This window comes from Hyla sarda, chromosome 10 (assembly GCF_029499605.1).
Source record: "Hyla sarda isolate aHylSar1 chromosome 10, aHylSar1.hap1, whole genome shotgun sequence".
Classification (NCBI taxonomy): Eukaryota; Metazoa; Chordata; class Amphibia; order Anura; family Hylidae; genus Hyla; species Hyla sarda.
This window is the reverse complement of record NC_079198.1, coordinates 13,208,041-13,229,186: the sequence shown is the minus strand read 5'-3', so window position 1 is coordinate 13,229,186 and position 21,146 is coordinate 13,208,041. Positions and strand designations below refer to the sequence as shown.

General features: G+C 43.1%; 2 protein-coding genes across 24 annotated transcripts in view; one reads left to right on the top strand and one right to left on the bottom strand.

Annotated features, from left to right (window-relative positions):
* The window catches only part of LOC130294610 (uncharacterized), a 44,821-nt gene extending 36,768 nt beyond the window's left edge, over window positions 1–8,053 (bottom strand). Inside the window, exon 1 of the mRNA XM_056544743.1 lies at window positions 7,904–8,053. The gene's annotated coding sequence lies outside the window, so the exon portion shown is untranslated. The remainder of the gene's footprint in view (window positions 1–7,903) is intronic.
* The window catches only part of LOC130294604 (mucin-2-like), a 264,132-nt gene extending 244,090 nt beyond the window's left edge, over window positions 1–20,042 (top strand). For 22 of the 23 annotated variants that reach the window (XM_056544709.1, XM_056544708.1, XM_056544698.1 and 19 more), the window contains one exon: window positions 17,546–20,042. In XM_056544709.1, the coding sequence (XP_056400684.1) occupies window positions 17,569–19,845 (2,277 nt within the window). In that variant the 5' untranslated portion in view covers window positions 17,546–17,568 and the 3' untranslated portion in view covers window positions 19,846–20,042. Of the gene's footprint in view, window positions 1–10,660; window positions 10,784–17,545 lie in introns of those variants that run through there. The other variant, XM_056544718.1, reaches the window with a different exon arrangement.
* The last annotated feature ends 1,104 nt before the right edge of the window (window positions 20,043–21,146 follow it).

Genomic DNA, 21,146 nt, shown 5'->3' with positions numbered 1-21,146 from the left:
CCTCAGGGCTATGGTAATACTACATACACTCTGAACCCCTCAGGACTATGGTAATACTACATACACTGTGAACCCCTCAGGACTATGGTAATACTACATACACTGTGAACCCCTCAGGACTATGGTAATACTACATACACTGTGAACCCCTCAGGACTATGGTAATACTACATACACTGTGAACCCCTCAGGACTATGGTAATACTACATACACTGTGAACCCCTCAGGACTATGGTAATACTACATACACTGTGAACCCCTCAGGACTGTGGTAATACTACATACACTGTGAACCCCTCAGGCCTATGGTAATACTACATACACTGTGAACCCCTCCGGCCTATGGTTATACTACATACAATGTGAACCCCTCAGGGCTATGGTAATACTACATACACTGTGAACGCCTCAGGACTATGGTAATACTACATACACTGTGAACCCCTCAGGACTATGGTAATACTACATACACTGTGAACCCCTCCGGCCTATGGTAATACTACATACACTGTGAACCCCTCCGGCCTATGGTAATACTACATACACTGTGAACCCCTCAGGTCTATGGTAATACTACATACACTGTGAACCCCTCAGAACTATGATAATACTACATACACTGTGAACCCCTCAGGCCTATGGTAATACTACATACACTGTGAACCCCTCAGGACTATGGTAATACTACATACACTGTGAACCCCTCAGGACTATGGTAATACTATATACACTGTGAACCCCTCAGGCCTATGGTAATACTACATACACTGTGAACCCCTCAGGGCTATGGTAATACTACATACACTGTGAACCCCTCAGGACTATGGTAATACTACATACACTGTGAACCCCTCAGGGCTATGGTAATACTACATAGACTGTGAACCCCTCCGGACTATGGTAATACTACATACACTGTGAACCCCTCAGGACTATGGTAATACTACATACACTGTGAACCCCTCAGGCCTATGGTAATACTACATACACTGTGAACCCCTCCGGCCTATGGTAATACTACATACACTGTGAACCCCTCAGGACTATGGTAATACTACATACACTGTGAACCCCTCAGGACTATGGTAATACTACATACACTGTGAACCCCTCAGGACTATGGTAATACTACATACACTGTGAACCCCTCAGGACTATGGTAATACTACATACACTGTGAACCCCTCAGGGCTATGGTAATACTACATACACTGTGAACCCCTCAGGACTATGGTAATACTACATACATTGCGAACCCCTCCGGCCTATGGTAATACTACATACACTGTGAACCCCTCAGGACTATGGTAATACTACATACACTGTGAACCTCTCAGGCCTATGGTAATACTACATACACTGTGAACCCCTCAGGCCTATGGTAATACTACATACACTGTGAACCCCTCCGGCCTATGGTAATACTACATACACTGTGAACCCCTCGGGACTATGGTAATACTACATACACTGTGAACCCCTCAGGGCTATGGTAATACTACATACACTGTGAACCCCTCCGGCCTATGGTAATACTACATACACTGTGAACCCCTCAGGCCTATGGTAATACTACATACACTGTGAACCCCTCAGGCCTATGGTAATACTACATACACTGTGAACCCCTCAGGCCTATGGTAATACTACATACACTGTGAACCCCTCAGGACTATGGTAATACTACATACACTGTGAACCCCTCAGGACTATGGTAATACTACATACACTGTGAACCCCTCAGGACTATGGTAATACTACATACACTGTGAACCCCTCAGGCCTATGGTAATACTACATACACTGTGAACCCCTCAGGACTATGGTAATACTACATACACTGTGAACCCCTCAGGACTATGGTAATACTACATACACTGTGAACCCCTCAGAACTATGGTAATACTACATACACTGTGAACCCCTCAGGGCTATGGTAATACTACATACACTGTGAACCCCTCAGGTCTATGGTAATACTACATACACTGTGAACCCCTCAGGACTACGGTAATACTACATAGACTGTGAACCCCTCCGGCCGATGGTAATACTACATACACTGTGAACCCCTCAGGACTATGGTAATACTACATACACTGTGAACCCCTCAGAACTATGGTAATACTACATACACTGTGAACCCCTCAGGGCTATGGTAATACTACATACACTGTGAACCCCTCAGGACTATGGTAATACTACATACACTGTGAACCCCTCAGGACTATGGTAATACTACATACACTGTGAACCCCTCAGGCCTATGGTAATACTACATACACTGCGAACCCCTCAGGACTATGGTAATACTACATACACTGTGAACCCCTCAGGCCTATGGTAATACTACATACACTGTGAACCCCTCAGGGCTATGGTAATACTACATACACTGTGAACCCCTCAGGCCTATGGTAATACTACATACACTGTGAACCCCTCAGAACTATGGTAATACTACATACACTGTGAACCCCTCAGGGCTATGGTAATACTACATACACTGTGAACCCCTCAGGACTATGGTAATACTACATACACTGTGAACCCCTCAGGACTATGGTAATACTACATACACTGTGAACCCCTCAGGACTATGGTAATACTACATACACTGTGAACCCCTCAGGGCTATGGTAATACTACATACACTGTGAACCCCTCAGGACTATGGTAATACTACATAGACTGTGAACCCCTCCGGCCTATGGTAATACTACATACACTGTGAACCCCTCAGGACTATGGTAATACTACATACACTGTGAACCCCTCAGGTCTATGGTAATACTACATACACTGTGGACCCCTCAGGACTATGGTAATACTACATACACTGTGAACCCCTCAGGACTATGGTAATACTACATACACTGTGAACCCCTCAGGACTATGGTAATACTACATACACTGTGAACCCCTCAGGCCTATGGTAATACTACATACACTGTGAACCCCTCAGAACTATGGTAATACTACATACACTGTGAACCCCTCAGGACTATGATAATACTACATACACTGTGAACCCCTCAGGACTATGGTAATACTACATACACTGTGAACCCCTCAGGACTATGGTAATACTACATACACTGTGAACCCCTCAGGGCTATGGTAATACTACATACACTGTGAACCCCTCAGGACTATGGTAATACTACATAGACTGTGAACCCCTCCGGCCTATGGTAATACTACATACACTGTGAACCCCTCAGGACTATGGTAATACTACATACACTGTGAACCCCTCCGGACTATGGTAATACTACATACACTGTGAACCCCTCAGGACTATGGTAATACTACATACACTGTGAACCCCTCAGGACTATGGTAATACTACATACACTGTGAACCCCTCAGGACTGTGGTAATACTACATACACTGCGAACCCCTCAGGACTATGATAATACTACATACAATGTGAACCCCTCAGGACTATGGTAATACTACATACACTGTGAACCCCTCAGGCCTATGGTAATACTACATACACTGTGAACCCCTCAGGACTATGGTAATACTACATACACTGTGAACCCCTCAGAACTATGGTAATACTACATACACTGTGAACCCTTCAGGACTATGGTAATACTACATACACTGTGAACCCCTCCGGCCTATGGTAATACTACATACACTGTGAACCCCTCAGGACTATGGTAATACTACATACACTGTGAACCCCTCCGGCCTATGGTAATACTACATACACTGTGAACGCCTCAGGACTATGGTAATACTACATACACTGTGAACCCCTCAGGGCTATGGTAATACTACATACACTGTGAACCCCTCAGAACTATGGTAATACTACATACACTGTGAACCCCTCAGAACTATGGTAATACTACATACACTGTGAACCCCTCAGAACTATGGTAATACTACATACACTGTGAACCCCTCAGGACTATGGTAATACTACATACACTGTGAACCCCTCAGGACTATGGTAATACTACATACACTGTGAACCCCTCCGGCCTATGGTAATACTACATACACTGTGAACCCCTCAGGACTATGGTAATACTACATACACTGTGAACCCCTCCGGACTATGGTAATACTACATACACTGTGAACCCCTCAGGACTATGGTAATACTACATACACTGTGAACCCCTCAGGGCTATGGTAATACTACATACACTGTGAACCCCTCAGGACTATGGTAATACTACATACACTGTGAACCCCTCAGGCCTATGGTAATACTACATACACTGTGAACCCCTCAGGACTATGGTAATACTACATACACTGTGAACCCCTCAGGACTATGGTAATACTACATACACTGTGAACCCCTCAGGACTATGGTAATACTACATACACTGTGAACCCCTCCGGCCTATGGTAATACTACATACACTGTGAACCCCTCAGGCCTATGGTAATACTACATACACTGTGAACCCCTCAGGGCTATCGTAATACTACATACACTGTGAACCCCTCAGGACTACGGTAATACTACATAGACTGTGAACCCCTCCGGCCTATGGTAATACTACATACACTGTGAACCCCTCAGGACTATGGTAATACTACATACACTGTGAACCCCTCAGCACTATGGTAATACTACATACACTGTGAACCCCTCAGGACTATGGTAATACTACATACACTGTGAACCCCTCAGAACTATGGTAATACTACATACACTGTGAACCCCTCAGGACTATGGTAATACTACATACACTGTGAACCCCTCAGCACTATGGTAATACTACATACACTGTGAACCCCTCAGGACTATGGTAATACTACATACACTGTGAACCCCTCAGGACTGTGGTAATACTACATACACTGTGAACCCCTCCGGCCTATGGTAATACTACATACACTGTGAACCCCTCAGAACTATGGTAATACTACATACACTGTGAACCCCTCAGGACTATGGTAATAATACATACACTGTGAACCCCTCAGGACTATGGTAATACTACATACACTGTGAACCCCTCAGGACTATGGTAATACTACATACACTGTGAACCCCTCCGGCCTATGGTAATACTACATACACTGTGAACCCCTCAGGACTATGGTAATACTACATACACTGTGAACCCCTCAGGACTATGGTAATACTACATACACTGTGAACCCCTCAGGACTATGGTAATACTACATACAATGTGAACCCCTCAGGGCTATGGTAATACTACATACACTGTGAACCCCTCCGGCCTATGGTAATACTACATACACTGTGAACCCCTCAGGACTATGGTAATACTACATACACTGTGAACCCCTCAGGACTATGGTAATACTACATACACTGTGAACCCCTCCGGCCTATGGTAATACTACATACACTGTGAACCCCTCAGGGCTATGGTAATACTACATACACTGTGAAACCCTCAGGACTATGGTAATACTACATACACTGTGAACCCCTCAGGGCTATGGTAATACTACATAGACTGTGAACCCCTCCGGACTATGGTAATACTACATACACTGTGAACCCCTCAGGACTATGGTAATACTACATACACTGTGAACCCCTCAGGCCTATGGTAATACTACATACACTGTGAACCCCTCAGGACTATGGTAATACTACATACACTGTGAACCCCTCAGGACTATGGTAATACTACATACACTGTGAACCCCTCAGGACTATGGTAATACTACATACACTGTGAACCCCTCAGGACTATGGTAATACTACATACACTGTGAACCCCTCAGGCCTATGGTAATACTACATACACTGTGAACCCCTCCGGCCTATGGTAATACTACATACACTGTGAACCCCTCCGGCCGATGGTAATACTACATACACTGTGAACCCCTCAGGACTATGGTAATACTACATACACTGTGAACCCCTCAGGACTATGGTAATACTACATACACTGTGAACCCCTCAGGACTATGATAATACTACATACACTGTGAACCCCTCAGGCCTATGGTAATACTACATACACTGTGAACCCCTCCGGCCTATGGTAATACTACATACACTGTGAACCCCTAAGGACTATGGTAATACTACATACACTGTGAACCCCTCAGGACTATGGTAATACTACATACACTGTGAACCCCTCAGGGCTATGGTAATACTACATACACTGTGAACCCCTCAGGACTATGGTAATACTACATACACTGCGAACCCCTCCGGCCTATGGTAATACTACATACACTGTGAACCCCTCAGGACTATGGTAATACTACATACACTGTGAACCTCTCAGGCCTATGGTAATACTACATACACTGTGAACCCCTCGGGACTATGGTAATACTACATACACTGTGAACCCCTCAGGGCTATGGTAATACTACATACACTGTGAACCCCTCCGGCCTATGGTAATACTACATACACTGTGAACCCCTCAGGCCTAAGGTAATACTACATACACTGTGAACCCCTCAGGCCTATGGTAATACTACATACACTGTGAACCCCTCAGGCCTAAGGTAATACTACATACACTGTGAACCCCTCAGGCCTAAGGTAATACTACATACACTGTGAACCCCTCAGGCCTATGGTAATACTACATACACTGTGAACCCCTCAGGCCTAAGGTAATACTACATACACTGTGAACCCCTCAGGCCTATGATAATACTACATACACTGTGAACCCCTCAGGGCTATGGTAATACTACATACACTGTGAACCCCTCAGGACTATGGTAATACTACATACACTGTGAACCCCTCAGGACTATGGTAATACTACATACACTGTGAACCCCTCAGGCCTATGGTAATACTACATACACTGTGAACCCCTCAGGACTATGGTAATACTACATACACTGTGAACCCCTCAGGACTATGGTAATACTACATACACTGTGAACCCCTCAGGACTATGGTAATACTACATACACTGTGAACCCCTCAGGACTATGGTAATACTACATACACTGTGAACCCCTCAGGGCTATGGTAATACTACTTTCAGAATCCGGATGGGTATACAGTGAGGATACTGGTGGTGGATCCTCTGTGTCTTTGGGGTGATGACGTGAGCTGTACCAGGGGAACGGAGTCTAAGGGGTTACTGGTATTCACCAGAGCACGCCGCAAAGCGGGATGGACTTGCACCCGATAGCGACTCAACCCCAGCTGACGGCTGAGACAGGCGTAGTACAAGGGATAAGGCAAGAGCAAGGTCGGACGTAGCAGAAGGTCAGAGCAGGCAGCAAGGATCGTAGTCAGGGGCAACGTCAGAGGGTCTGGAACACTGGCTTGGAACATACACAAAACGCTTTCACTGGCACAAGGCAACAAGATCCGGCGATACCAGGAAGGGGAAGTGGGCTTTTATAATGAGGTCACAGGTGAATATACTGATTGGGCCAGGCGCCAATCAATGGCGCACTGGCCCTTTAAATCTCAGAGAGCCGGCGCGCGCGCGCCCTAGGGAGCGCCGGGACTGAGGCGACGGAGGACGGGACAGGTGAGGGGATTGGGATGCAAGCCGCGGGCAGGTGCGTCCCGCTACACGGGTCGCATCTCCGCCGGTGACACTAATGCAGCGCTCCCAGTCAGCGAGTCCGACCGGGGCGCTGCATGGAGGTGAACGCCGCGAGCGCTCCGGGGAGGAGCAGGGACCCGGAGCGCTCGGCGTAACAGTAACCCCCCCCCCCCCCCCCTTGGGTTTCCCTCTCTTTTTGGAGCCCAGGAACCTGTGAATGCGCTCCTTGTCGAGGATATTATCCTCGGGTTCCCAAGACCTCTCCTCGGGGCCACAATTCTCCCAATCTACGGGAACATTTTTTTTACCTCTGACCACTTTGTTTGGAAACGAGGATTTCCTTAACAGCGAAGACATCAGAGGAGCCAGAGACAGAAGCTGGTAAAATAAATCTGCTTTTACCTTGAAGTCTTGTGCGCCAGCTCTATCCTGTGCTGTCCTGGAGGGATCTGTTTTTGCTTCACGTTGTGTTGCCAGGAGCAGCTGCCGAGTTTTCGCCCGTATGGGGTCTATGCCTACACCATTGTTGTACTTGGTCGCAGTACAACCAACATCGGTGAGCAATATTGCTTAAATTGTATCCTATTGATTTACGGTATCACACTAGGAGCGCCGTCTCCCTTTGTCTATAAACCAAAGAAATGACAGGGATTAGAGGGATTGCGATCCTGCGGGTCAACAGGCACCTGAGGCCAACTGGATAGAGACATTATGGAAGTTTCTATCTATCAAGTGTCTACAAAAAATTTTAAAACACATAATAAATGTTGAGTGTTTTTTACTCAATTTGGGGCATAAATCTGGAGCAGAGCATTTGTAATAATAAATTTGCCCCACTGGGTACTGAAGTGGGTACCTGGGGTGAAGTGTGACACAGGGATTCAAAGAACATCAATAAAAGGAGTGTTCCTTTATATTTATCTCTGTACAACTCTGTGTCATTCATTTTAACATTATAAAAGGTGATTTGTATATTATTAGAGACGTATATGATTAAAGTAATGTCTCCAGAGCCTATTTAATGACTCTCTATGGGGGAGATTTATCAAAACCCGTCCAGAGGAAAAATTGCTGAGTTGCCCATAGCAACCAATCAGATCGCTTCTTTCATTTCTCAGAGGCTTTTTCAAAAACGAAAGAAGCGATCTGATTGGTTGCTATGGGCAACTCAGCAACTTTCCCTCTGGACAGGTTGGGATAAATCTCACCATATATATTTTTGAAGCAGTCCGTTCTATGGAGTATACATGTCATGTTTATATCTCAAGGGTACTCCATAATTGTCATGTATTGATGCATACAATAATCATTAAACCTGGAAACATTTTAACTTCATATCTAAGTGACAGCAAAAATAGAGTCCATTGTTTTGCACGAGTTAGCACAATATAAGTCTCTATCCCCCTCCTTTTAATTTATATAAAAATCAATGCATGTATGTATGTATGTATGCATGTGTGCACGTATGTGTGTATGTATGAGTGTATGTATGTATGTGTGTATGTATGTATATATGTATGTGTGTATGTATATATGTATGTGTGTATGTATATATGTATGTATGTGTGTATGTATGTATGCATGTGTGTGTGTACGTATGTATGTACGTGTGTATGTATGAGTGTATGTATGTGTGTATCTATGTATGTATGTGTGTATGTATGTATTTATGTATGTGTGTATATGTGTATATGTGTGTGTATGTATGTATGTGTGTGTATGTGTGTATGTATGTATGTGTGTATGTATGTATTTATGTATGTGTGTGTATGTATATATGTATGTATGTGTGTACGTATATATGTATGTGTGTATGTATCAGTGGATGTATGTGTGTATCTATGTATGTATGTATTTATGTATGTATGTGTGTGTATGTATGAGTGGATGTATGTGTGTATCTATGTATGTATGTGTGTGTGTATGTATGTATTTATGTATGTGTGTATGTATGTATGTATGTATGTGTGTATGTATGAGTGTATGTATGTGTGTGTATGTATGTGTGTATATATGTGTGTATGTATGTGTGTGTATTTATGTATGTATGTGTGTATGTATGTATTTATGTATGTGTGTGTATGTATATATGTATGTATGTGTGTACGTATATATGTATGTGTGTATGTATCAGTGTATGTATCAGTGGATATATGTGTGTGTATCTATGTATGTATGTATTTATGCATGTATGTGTGTGTATGTATGAGTGTATGTATGTGTGTATCTATGTATGTATGTGTGTATGTATGTATTTATGTATGTATGTATGTATGTGTGTATGTATGAGTGTATGTATGTGTGTGTATCTATGTATGTGTGTATGTATGTGTGTATGTATATATGTATGTGTGTATGTATGAGTGTATGTATCAGTGGATGTATGTGTGTATCTATGTATGTATGTATTTATGTATGTATGTATGTGTGTATGTATGAGTGCATGTATGTGTGTATCTATGTATGTATGTGTGTATGTATGCATGTATGTGTGTACGTATGTATGTGTGTTTGTATGTGTGTATATATTAGTGGATGTATGTGTATATCTATGTATGTGTGTATGTATGTGTATATGTGTGTGTATCTATGTATGTATGTGTGTATGTATGTATTTATGTATGTGTGTATGTATGTATGTGTGTATGTATGAGTGTACGTATGTATGTATGTATATATGTGTGTGTATCTGTGTATGTATGTATGTATGAGTGTATGTATATGTGTGTGTATGAATGTGTGTATGTATGTGTACGTATGTATGTATGTGTGTATGTATGAGTGTATGTATGTATTTATGTATCAGTGTATATATGAGTGTATGTGTATCTATGTATGTGTGTATGTATGTATTTATATATGTGTGTACAAATGTATGTATGTATATATGTGTGTATATATGAGTGTATGTATGAGTGTATGTATGTGTGTGTGTATCTTTGTATGCCAGGTGCAACAGGGAGATCCTTTAGATAGGGGATAAGATGTCTAGGGGCAGAGTACCCCTTTAACTCTTCCACAACTTCCTTGGGTTGTGTAAGGATCGCTCTCGTATTCATGACATTTTCTGTTGTGTCATTGGTTGTCACATCAACTGAACATTACTAGAGAACAATACAAGAACTCCTGGAGATTTCTATAGGCATCAAGGCGATGTACAGACGATACATGGTCATTGTAAAGACGTCTTAATCCTATTACAACATGTTCAAGGGCAAAATAGTATGAGACATTTACTGAACGTGAAGAAAGCTTCTGTTTCTTTAACTCATTGAGAATAAGGTAACACAATATAATAAAGTATATTCTTATTAAAGGGGCATCATTCCAACATAATATTATAAAACACGGGATATATTGAATTTACGGGTTATTAATAATGGCCGTTATTTTGTGACGGGCGAATGAACGGAAGAAATAGTGCATGCAGTATTTCTCCCGTTACTATCGCCTGTCACAAAATAACGGCCATTATTAATAACGGGCAATAAAGGGTTAAAATGGCTATTGGAAAAATCCCATAGACTATAATAGGATTTTATAACGGCCGTTTAACGGCTAATTTCCAGGGTTTTTACAATGGCCGTTTATAATGGAGGTATTTTTATAGTGTGAAAACAGCCTTATACTGCTTAGTACTCTGTTTAGTACTCTGTACTATCATAGTCCTGATCAATACTATCGGCGATCTTCTTGTACAGCCTGGCTCTTCAGGCTGAACAAGAAGATTGGCCTTCCTGCATGTCGGAGGAAGGTAAGAGACTTCCAGAGGCCATTTTTGCTCATCGGACCCCCACAATCGCGATGCGGGGGTCAGATGAGCCTACCAAACCCACCTGCACCTACATTTTGCCTATACAGTGATCCCTCAACTTACAATGGCCTCAACATACAATAGTTTCAACATACAATGGTCTTTTCTGGACCATTGTAACTTGAAACCTGACTCAACATACAATGCTATGGAATCTGCAAAACGTGTCAATGGCTGGAAGAACTGACCAATCAGAATGGATATTTCCCTGGTAAAACCCCTGTATTACTAAAGTGCCTGCACTGACTGATGTCTTGTAGTGCCCCCCTACAGTACAGGGAGGTATTACATGTTCTGTACTCTTTATCTGTATTACTGAAGTGTATGCACTGACTGGTGTCTGGTAGCGCCCCCTACAGTACAGGGAGGTATTACATGATCTGTACTCTTTACCTGTATTACTGAAGTGTATTTATTTTTCTTTAATCCTCAATTTTTAGATGACATTTTGGGGCTTCAGAACCAATTTCCAGGTTTCCATAGCATCATGGTCTCAACACGGGCATGCTGGTAGTTGTAGTTTTGCAACAGCTGGAGGCACCCTCTTTGGGAAACACTGAAATAGACAGTGATTTACAGCTCCCAGCAGATCTTTCTTACTTTTATATGTAAGGATTTGCTTTATCTGTATTAGTTTATCTTTAATTCTCACTTTTTCCTATTTTTGGATGACATTTTGGTGGCTTCAGAACCAATTACCAGGTTTCCATAGAGTTCTGGTCTCAACATACGATGGTTTCAACATACAATGGTCGTCCTGGAACCAATTAATATTGTAACTTGAGGGACCACTGTAGATGATGTGATCGGCATTAATCATGTTATCTATGACGGATTGTTAATGTCTGTCATTATTATTGGTGAGTCCTGCTAATAGCGCAGCTCCTTCGCCCGTACATCACAGTGTACTAAGTCTCAGGGCACCATGATGTACATTTACGTCATTGGTCCTCTAGGGGTTAAGTGTTAGCCTCCTACTAGTTCCTTTCCTTCCTATTAGACCTGCATTATCCTTTCTATAAAGAGAGGGCTTGTCCAGTCTGTGGCTTTAGGACATGCTGGTAATACAGTGATCCCTCAACATACAATGGCCTCAACATACAATAGTTTCAACATACAATGGTCTTTTCTAGACCATCGTAAGTTGAAACCAGACTCAACATACAATGTACAGACAGTCCAGATCTGTGAAACATGTCAATGGCTGGAAGAACCGACCAATCAAAATGGGCATTCGCTGGTAAAACCCCTGTATTACTGAAGCGTATGCACTGACTGGTGTCTTGTAGCGCCCCCTACAGTACAGAGAGGTATTACATGTTCTGTACTCTTTACCTGTATAACTGAAGTGTATGCACTGACTGGTGTCTGGTAGCGCCCCCTACAGTACAGAGAGGTATTACATGTTCTGTACTCTTTACCCGTATTACTGAAGTGTATGCACTGACTGGTGTCTGGTAGCGCCCCCTACAGTACAGAGAGGTATTACATGTTCTGTACTCTTTACCTGTATTACTGAAGTGTATGCACTGACTGGTGTCTGGTAGCGCCCCCTACAGTACAGAGAGGTATTACATGTTCTGTACTCTTTACCTGTATTACTGAAGTGTATGCACTGACTGGTATCTGGTAGCGACCCCTACAGTACAGAGAGGTATTACATGTTCTGTACTCTTTACCTGTATTACTGAAGTGTATGCACTGACTGGTGTCTGGTAGCGCCCCCTACAGTACAGAGAGGTATTACATGTTCTGTACTCTTTACCCGTATTACTGAAGTGTATGCACTGATTGGTGTCTGGTAGTGCCCCCTACAGTACAGGGAGGTATTACATGTTCTGTACACTTTACCTGTATTACTGAAGTGCATGCACTGACTGGTGTCTGGTAGTGCCCCCTACAGTACAGGGAGGTATTACATGTTCTGTACTCTTTACCTTTACCAGGGTTAGCTGCTCCTTTGGACACCAGGTGTGGGCGACTCCATTACTTTTTTTACTTACAGGACCCTGAAGAAGCTCCTGTCCTCTACATAGACCAGTGTTTCCCAAGCAGGGTGGCCCCAGCTGTTGCAAAACTACAACTCCCAGCATGCCCGGACAGCCTTTGGCTGTCCGGGCATGCTGGGAGTTGTAATTTTGCAACAGCTGGAGGCTCCCTGCTTGGGAAACACTGACATAGACAGTGATTTACAGCTCCCAGCAGATCTTTTTTACTTTTATATGTAAGGACTTGCTTTATCTACTTATTTTTCTTTAATCCTCACATTTTTTCTTATTTTTGGATGACATTTTGGGGCTTCAGAACCAATTACCAGATTTCCATAGAGTTCTGGTCTCAACATACAATGGTTTCAACATACAATGGTCGTCCCAGAACCAATTAATATTGTAACTTGAGGGACCACTGTAGTAGTTTCACAAGAGCTGGAAAGCTGCAGGTAGACTACACTGTCTATATGAACATATTGAGTTGGGTATAAGGGCTGCAGTATATACTACATGTTTCTTACATCTTCCCATATACAATACACTGGCCATGGTGCTGCATTCCTTTTATACACACCAGATATAACTCTTGGCACCTCCTCTAGTTTCTATGGTGAGTGCTGCCTGTATATATATATATAAGGGACACGTCCTGGGAGACAGACAGTGGAAGGCGCACACGGACATCGTATCATGATTGTCACCGTCACAGTCTTGTACTTCACAAGCGCATGGCTGGGCTCGGGTAAGTACAAGAACTAAAGACAATTGATATTTTCTGTCTGCTCTGAGGTTGCCCCAAGAGGTGTCTGTCTTAAAGGAAAACACTCATATAAAAGCTTAAAGCCTTAGTGTCTTCTACAGTGAACGGACCAGTACAAATGCATCCGGTCCAGATAATCCAAAGAGCCAAACTGTCTTGTTACAGAACTACTATTCCCAGCAGGTCCTGACAACCACAGGCTTATTGGGTCTGCAAGTAATTGTAGGTTCATAACTATACAGTGATCCCTCAACTTACAATGGCCTCAACATAGAATGTTTTTTTCTGGAACATTGTAACTTGAAACCAGACTCAACATACAATGCTATGGAATCTGCGAAACGTGTCAGTGGCTGGAGGAACCGACCAATCAGAATGGATATTTCACTGGTAAAACCCCTGTATTACTCAAGTGTATGCACTGACTGGTGTCTGGTAGCGCCCCCTACAGTACAGGGAGGTATTACATGTTCTGTACTCTTTACCTGTATTACTGAAGTGTATGCACTGACTGGTGTCTGGTAGCGCCCCCTACAGTACAGGGAGGTATTACATGTTCTGTACTCTTTACCTGTATTACTGAAGTGTATGCACTGACTGGTGTCTGGTAGTGCCCCCTACAGTACAGGGAGGTATTACATGTTCTGTACTCTTTACCTGTATTACTAAAGTGTATGCACTGACTGGTGTCTGGTAGCGCCCCCTACAGTACAGGGAGGTATTACATGTTCTGTACTCTTTACCTGTATTACTGAAGTGTATGCACTGACTGGTGTCTGGTAGCGCCCCCTACAGTACAGGGAGGTATTACATGTTCTGTACTCTTTACCTGTATTACTGAAGTGCATGCACTGACTGGTGTCTGGTAGCGCCCCCTACAGTACAGGGAGGTATTACATGTTCTGTACGCTTTACCTGTATTACTGAAGTGTATGCAGTGACTGGTGTCTGGTAGCGCCCCCTACAGTACAGAGAGGTATTACATGTTCTGTACTCTTTACCTGTATTACTGAAGTGTATATACTGACTGGTGTCTGGTAGCGCCCCCTACAGTACAGGGAGGTATTACATGTTCTGTACTCTTTACCTGTCCCAGGGTTAGCTGCTCCTTTGGACATCAGGTGAGGGCGGCTCCATTTTCCTTTTTTTAGGACATTGTGTGTTCTGTACAGGACCCTGAAGAAGCTCCTGTCCTCTACATAGACCAGTGTTTCCCAAAGAGGGTGCCTCAAGCTGTTGCAAAACTGTAGTTTTGCAACATCTGGAGGCACCCTGGTTGGGAAACACTGAAATAGACAGTGATTTATAGCTCCCAGCAGATCTTTATTACTTTTATATGTAAGGATTTGCTTTATCTGTATTAGTTATCTACTTAGTTTTCTTTAATCCTCAATTTTTAGACAACATTTTGGGGCTTCAGAACCAATTTCCAGGTTTCCATAGCGTCATGGTCTCAACATACAATGGTCTCAACATACAATGGTCGTTCTGGAACCAAATAATAGTGTAAATTGAAGGACCACTGTATACAGTAAAACCTCTATGAGATGACCAAACAAATTGCTAAATTGGGCAAAATTGTCCCAAAAAAGTGGTCCACCTGATGGGCTTTTTAAAGAATGCATCATAGATGTAGGGAAAGGAGGGGTCTTCCTAAAGAGGTGGTCTTCTGGGGAGGTTTGACTGTATTTTAAAATGTGTAGGGGCATGTTCTGTATAGATATAAGTGTAAATGGTTTCTTACCTATGTCACAAAAACCCAAGGGTTTTACCTTCAGTCAGCAGGCACAGCAGAAGGTTATCATAACATGGTTGTGTCAAATTAACAAACTGAGCTCTGCTACATCTGACATATTTATATTTTAAACAAGCATAAGAAAGCAAGCAGACGGCACTACTACCCCTTTAAATCCCCTTTCTCACTTGCGGCTCAAATCGCGATAGTATAGTGTTCAGACTAGGCAATACAGCTCCCTTCACAGCGCTGGCAGGCACTGTAATCCTTTGGGTTCCAAGTCCCTTAAGCACATACAGCTTGTAACATCGGCAAATGGGAAGAAAAGCAGGTACGTCACTCACCAGGATACTGTGCCAAATTTTCTTTATTTCAAAGGTGCGGTTACATGCGGTATGCACGGACGAACTTCCTAGGACTCAGCTAGTCAGTGTTGAACTGGGTTACAGCTGTTGCGCGTGCGTCATCACGCTTCATCAGACCCAGAGGGTCTGATGAAGCATGATGACGCACGCGCAACAGCTATAACCCAGTTCAACACTGACTAGCTGAGTCCTAGGAAGAGGGCCCGATGAAGCGGGATGACGCACGCGCAACAGCTGTAACCCAGTTCAACACTGACTAGCTGAGTCCTAGGAAGAGGGTCTGATGAAGCGGGATGACGCACACGCAACAGCTGTAACCCAGTTCAACACTGACTAGCTGAGTCCTAGGAAGAGGGTCTGATGAAGCGTGATAACGCACGCGCAACAGTTATAACCCAGTTCAACACTGACTAGCTGAGTCGTAGGAAGAGGGTCTGATGACGCGTGATGACGCACGCGCAACAGCTGTAACCCAGTTCAACACTGACTAGCTGAGTCCTAGGAAGAGGGTCTGATGAAGCGGGATGACGCACGCGCAACAGCTGTAACCCAGTTCAACACTGACTAGCTGAGTCCTAGGAAGAGGGTCTGATGAAGCGGGATGACGCACACGCAACAGCTGTAACCCAGTTCAATACTGACTAGATGAGTCCTAGGAAGATCGTCCGTGCACACCGCATGCAACCGCACCTTTGAAATAAAGAAAATTTGGCACAGTATCCTGGTGAGTGAAGTCCCTGCTTTTTCTCCTATTTACTGTTTTTTATATTTTACTATCCTCCCGCCTCTGCTGTAGTCTGTGTCAAATTTCGCTTCACAGTAATCCATAAATAGCTAGTGCACTGTCTGGTACCTGAAAATCAAAGACTGTAGCTTGGTAGGTGACCTTGGTATTCTTCATACCTTTTATTAGAGACTTTTAATTGAGATTTTCCTAAGATCTTAAAGGGGTTATCCGTGAACAGAAAAACACAGGTCATTTCTTTCAAAAACAGCGCCACGTCTGTCTCCAGGTTGGGTGTGGTTCTGCAGCTCAGTTCCATTGAAGTGAATGAAGCCAAGTTGTAAAACCACACCCAACCTGGAGACAGACGGGAGCGGTTTTGGAAAGAAATGAGCTGTGTTTTTCTATTCCTGGATAACCCCTTCAAGGATGTTAAGATGATAACTATTGACCAGGCAATTAGGAACAGTCATGTGCATAGAAATGTATAGAAATGTAAATAAATGAGTGGATTAAGCCAATTGATAATGTAGGACGTCTATGAATAGATAGATTGCAGGCTGTTTCTATTCCTTGCCTTTTCACCTATCATAGAAAAGTCACGTTGGGTCATTGTCTTTTGATATGATGGTATTCTTCTCTAATATATTGATAGGTGCTACAAGTTTGACAGAAGCCATGGAAGCCACCATTGGTACCACTGCTGGTATAACTCCGGACATGACTACAAGCAATGAATCTCTTCAATCTCTGACAAGTGACAGCATTGATGTTACTACTATAAGCAACACATATGATTCCCCTATGAGAAGAACACTTGATATGACTAAAAGCGTTGATTCTGAGTCTACTTCAAGGGCAACTTTAGAAATCGCTACCATCGGATTTCCTACAGGTGCTACAAGCTTGCCAGAAGCCCTGGAAGCCACCATTAGTACCACTTCTAGTATAACTCCTGACATGACTACATGCAATGAATCTCTTGAATCCTTAACAAGTGACTTTGCTGATGAAGATAACACCATTGTTCCTGAATCTACCACAAGCAGCACTGATGTTACTATAAGCGACACATATGACTCCACTACGAGCAGAACACTTGAGATGACTACGAGCGACGATTCTGAGTCTACTACAACTTTTGAAGATGCTACCATCGAATTTGATGAATTTACGGCAAATGACTTTCCAGAAATATCAACAGGCATCATTGATGATACAAGTAATGATATCGACGCCAAAACCATCACAGAAAACCCAGAGTCAAATACAGATGGTGACTATGATGATCCTACAAGCAGTGGTTTTGGTATCACACCAACCTGGTTTTTTGATGAAACTACAAACACTACTGATAACAGTTATACAACTAATACTCTTTACAGAGTTATAGTCTGGATTATTGCCCGACCTGCTACAACAACTAGTGTGTCCAAAACCACTGCAGTTACTATTCCGCACCTCACTACTACAACAAAGGGCATCCAAACCTCCACAAAAAGTATAGCCAGCTCCTCCAAAACAAGCTTGCCTAGCATCATGAAGAGTACTATCACTACAAGAAGTAGTACTTCCCAAAGTACTAAACACATAGATCCTAATAGCACGATTACATCTAAAATCACGGCCGTTACTTTACCAACCCTCAGTACTTCAACAATGGGTACCCAAACCTCTACAAACAGTATTTCTAGCTCTTCAACAACCCGCTTCCCCAGCAACATGAGAAGTACTATCACTACTAGTAGTAGCTTTCCTTCCCAAGGTACTAAACACATAGATCCTAATAGCACAACAATTACTACATCAAAAATCACTCCATTTACTTTCCCAAACTACAGTACTACAAGCAATGGTAGGCAAACTTCTGGAAACAGTATTTCAAGCTCTTCCAAAACCAGCTTCCCTAGCACCAGTGTAAGTACCATCAGCAATAGAACAAGTGGGGCTTCCCAAACTACTCAACTTAGAATTCCCAACAGTACAACAATTTCCACATCTATTCCTACTAACGTTACTACTCCACATCTCACTGCTGCCTCCAAGCTTATCCAAACTTCTACAAACAGTATTTCCAACTACTCCAAAAATAGCTTCCCTAGCACCATGATAAGTACCATCACCAGCAGAACAAGTGGGGCTTCCCAAATCGCTCAACACATAGTTCCAAGTGCTACAATTTCCACATCTAATCCTACTAAAGATATTATTCCATACCTCAGTACTACTTCCAAGCTTATCCAAACCTCTACAAACACTATTTACAGCTCCCACCAAACCAGCTTCCCTAGCACCATGATAAGTACCATCACCAACAGAACGAGTGGGGCTTCCCAAACCGCTCAACACATAGTTCCCAACAATACAGTAATGAATACATCTAGTCCTACTAAAGTTACTATTCCGTATCTCACTACTACCTCAAAGCTTATCCAAACCAGTATAAACAGTACTTCTGGCCCCTCCAAAACTAGCTTCACCAGCACCATAAGTGCCACCACCAACCGAACAAGCGAGGCTTCTCAAACTACTCAACACATAGTGGTTCCTAATGGTACAATAATTGCTACTTCTAAAGTTACTAAAATTTACATTCCTATCACCTCTTCAGTGAGCACACAAACAATGTCTACGAGGAAAGCCACAAGTACCAACGCAGGCAACGCTAGTACCACCACCCTAGTACCAACCCTAAAACCTCCACGTTTGATTAGTAGCAACATTGATCATGAGAGCTGCAGTCCCACTCTTATCTTGCTTTGCTTTCTTACGACATGCTTCACAAGTCTTTATCAGTGTCATTCATTGCAGCTATTTAACCAGAGCGGTCATTGCAAAACTATTGGCGCCCTCATAGGTGGTAGAAGAGCCACTGGATCCTATCAGGCACCAGAGCGTCAGAGGGACTGCAAACTCTGCCGACAATTTGGTGCACTTCTGGGCAACCTTAGATGATGAAGTGGGATTATGGCTGTCATTTACAAAAACATACAGGTATAGTCCGGTACCCTGAATGCCAAGTAAAGTTATTAGAAATATATCAATTGGGAAATGTTTTTTTGGAAGTAAAACCAACCTGGTATATTATTTTGAGCATCAGTAAGAGCAAATAAATATACCACTTTGAAGAATTGTAGAAGCAAAGAAAATGTTTTTACATGAAGCTACCAAAGTGCTCGATACAATTGAATGATACCCTGAGTATGGTTGCCTGTCCCAAGGCAAAGTCTGTGTCACTGATTTTCTAACTCAGGATCATTTTTACATTGAAGGGGTACTCCGCCGCTAGACATCTTATCCCCTATCCAAAGGATAGGTCGGATCGTGGGGTCTGCTGCACCCGGTGTTCGTTTAGAGCAGGCATAGGCAATCTTCGGCACTGCTGATGTTTTGGACTACATTTCCCATGATGCTTTTGCAGCATTTTGGCTGTAAGAGCATCATGGAAGATTTAGTCCAAAACATCTGCAGTGCCAAAGGTTGCCTATGCCTGGTTTAGAGCATTGGGTGCAGCGCCAGAGGCTCATGACATCACGGCCATGCCCCCTCAATGCAAGTCTATGGGAGGGGGCGTGACTGCCGTCACGCCCCCTCCCATAGACTTGCATTGAGGGGGCACGGCAGTGACGTCACGAGTGGGGCGTGGCCGTGACATCACAAGTCTCTGCCTCATATTGCCAGTCTTCCGGCATGGATCAAAGTTCGCTCCGTGCACCAGATGTCTGGGGTGCCGCAGCTAAGATCCTAGGGGATTAGATGTCTGGGGGTGGAGTACCCCTTTCATATCCCACAAAAGGCTACTGTGTACCCTGACGGACCTGTGAGTGGTATGTCCGACAAGAATACTTTGTCGGACATGTATTCATACTTTTATCTTGTGATGTAATGTTTCGGGCTGCACTGCAACCTGGGAAAACCTGAGACGAAATTTTGTATGCTGCTAAAAATGAACATCAAGGCAAAGATCACATAAGAATTGTGAGGCCACCATCAAACACAGGTACAGACACTATATTATGGATTACACTAACTCTATAGCCCCTGTAGCACAGTCAAATGAAATTAAATCCTGGAATACCCCCGAAAATTAACACCTAACTAATGCCCACCAATGCTTATGGTATATTACATCAGAGGCTGCTCCATCTGTATCTATGTAAATACATGTTTTCTTTGCCCACTACCTTGGTATGGGGTCACCTCTAAAAATCCCTTACATCAGTAGAAATGCCCAGATGCCTCCTATGCGCTGGAAA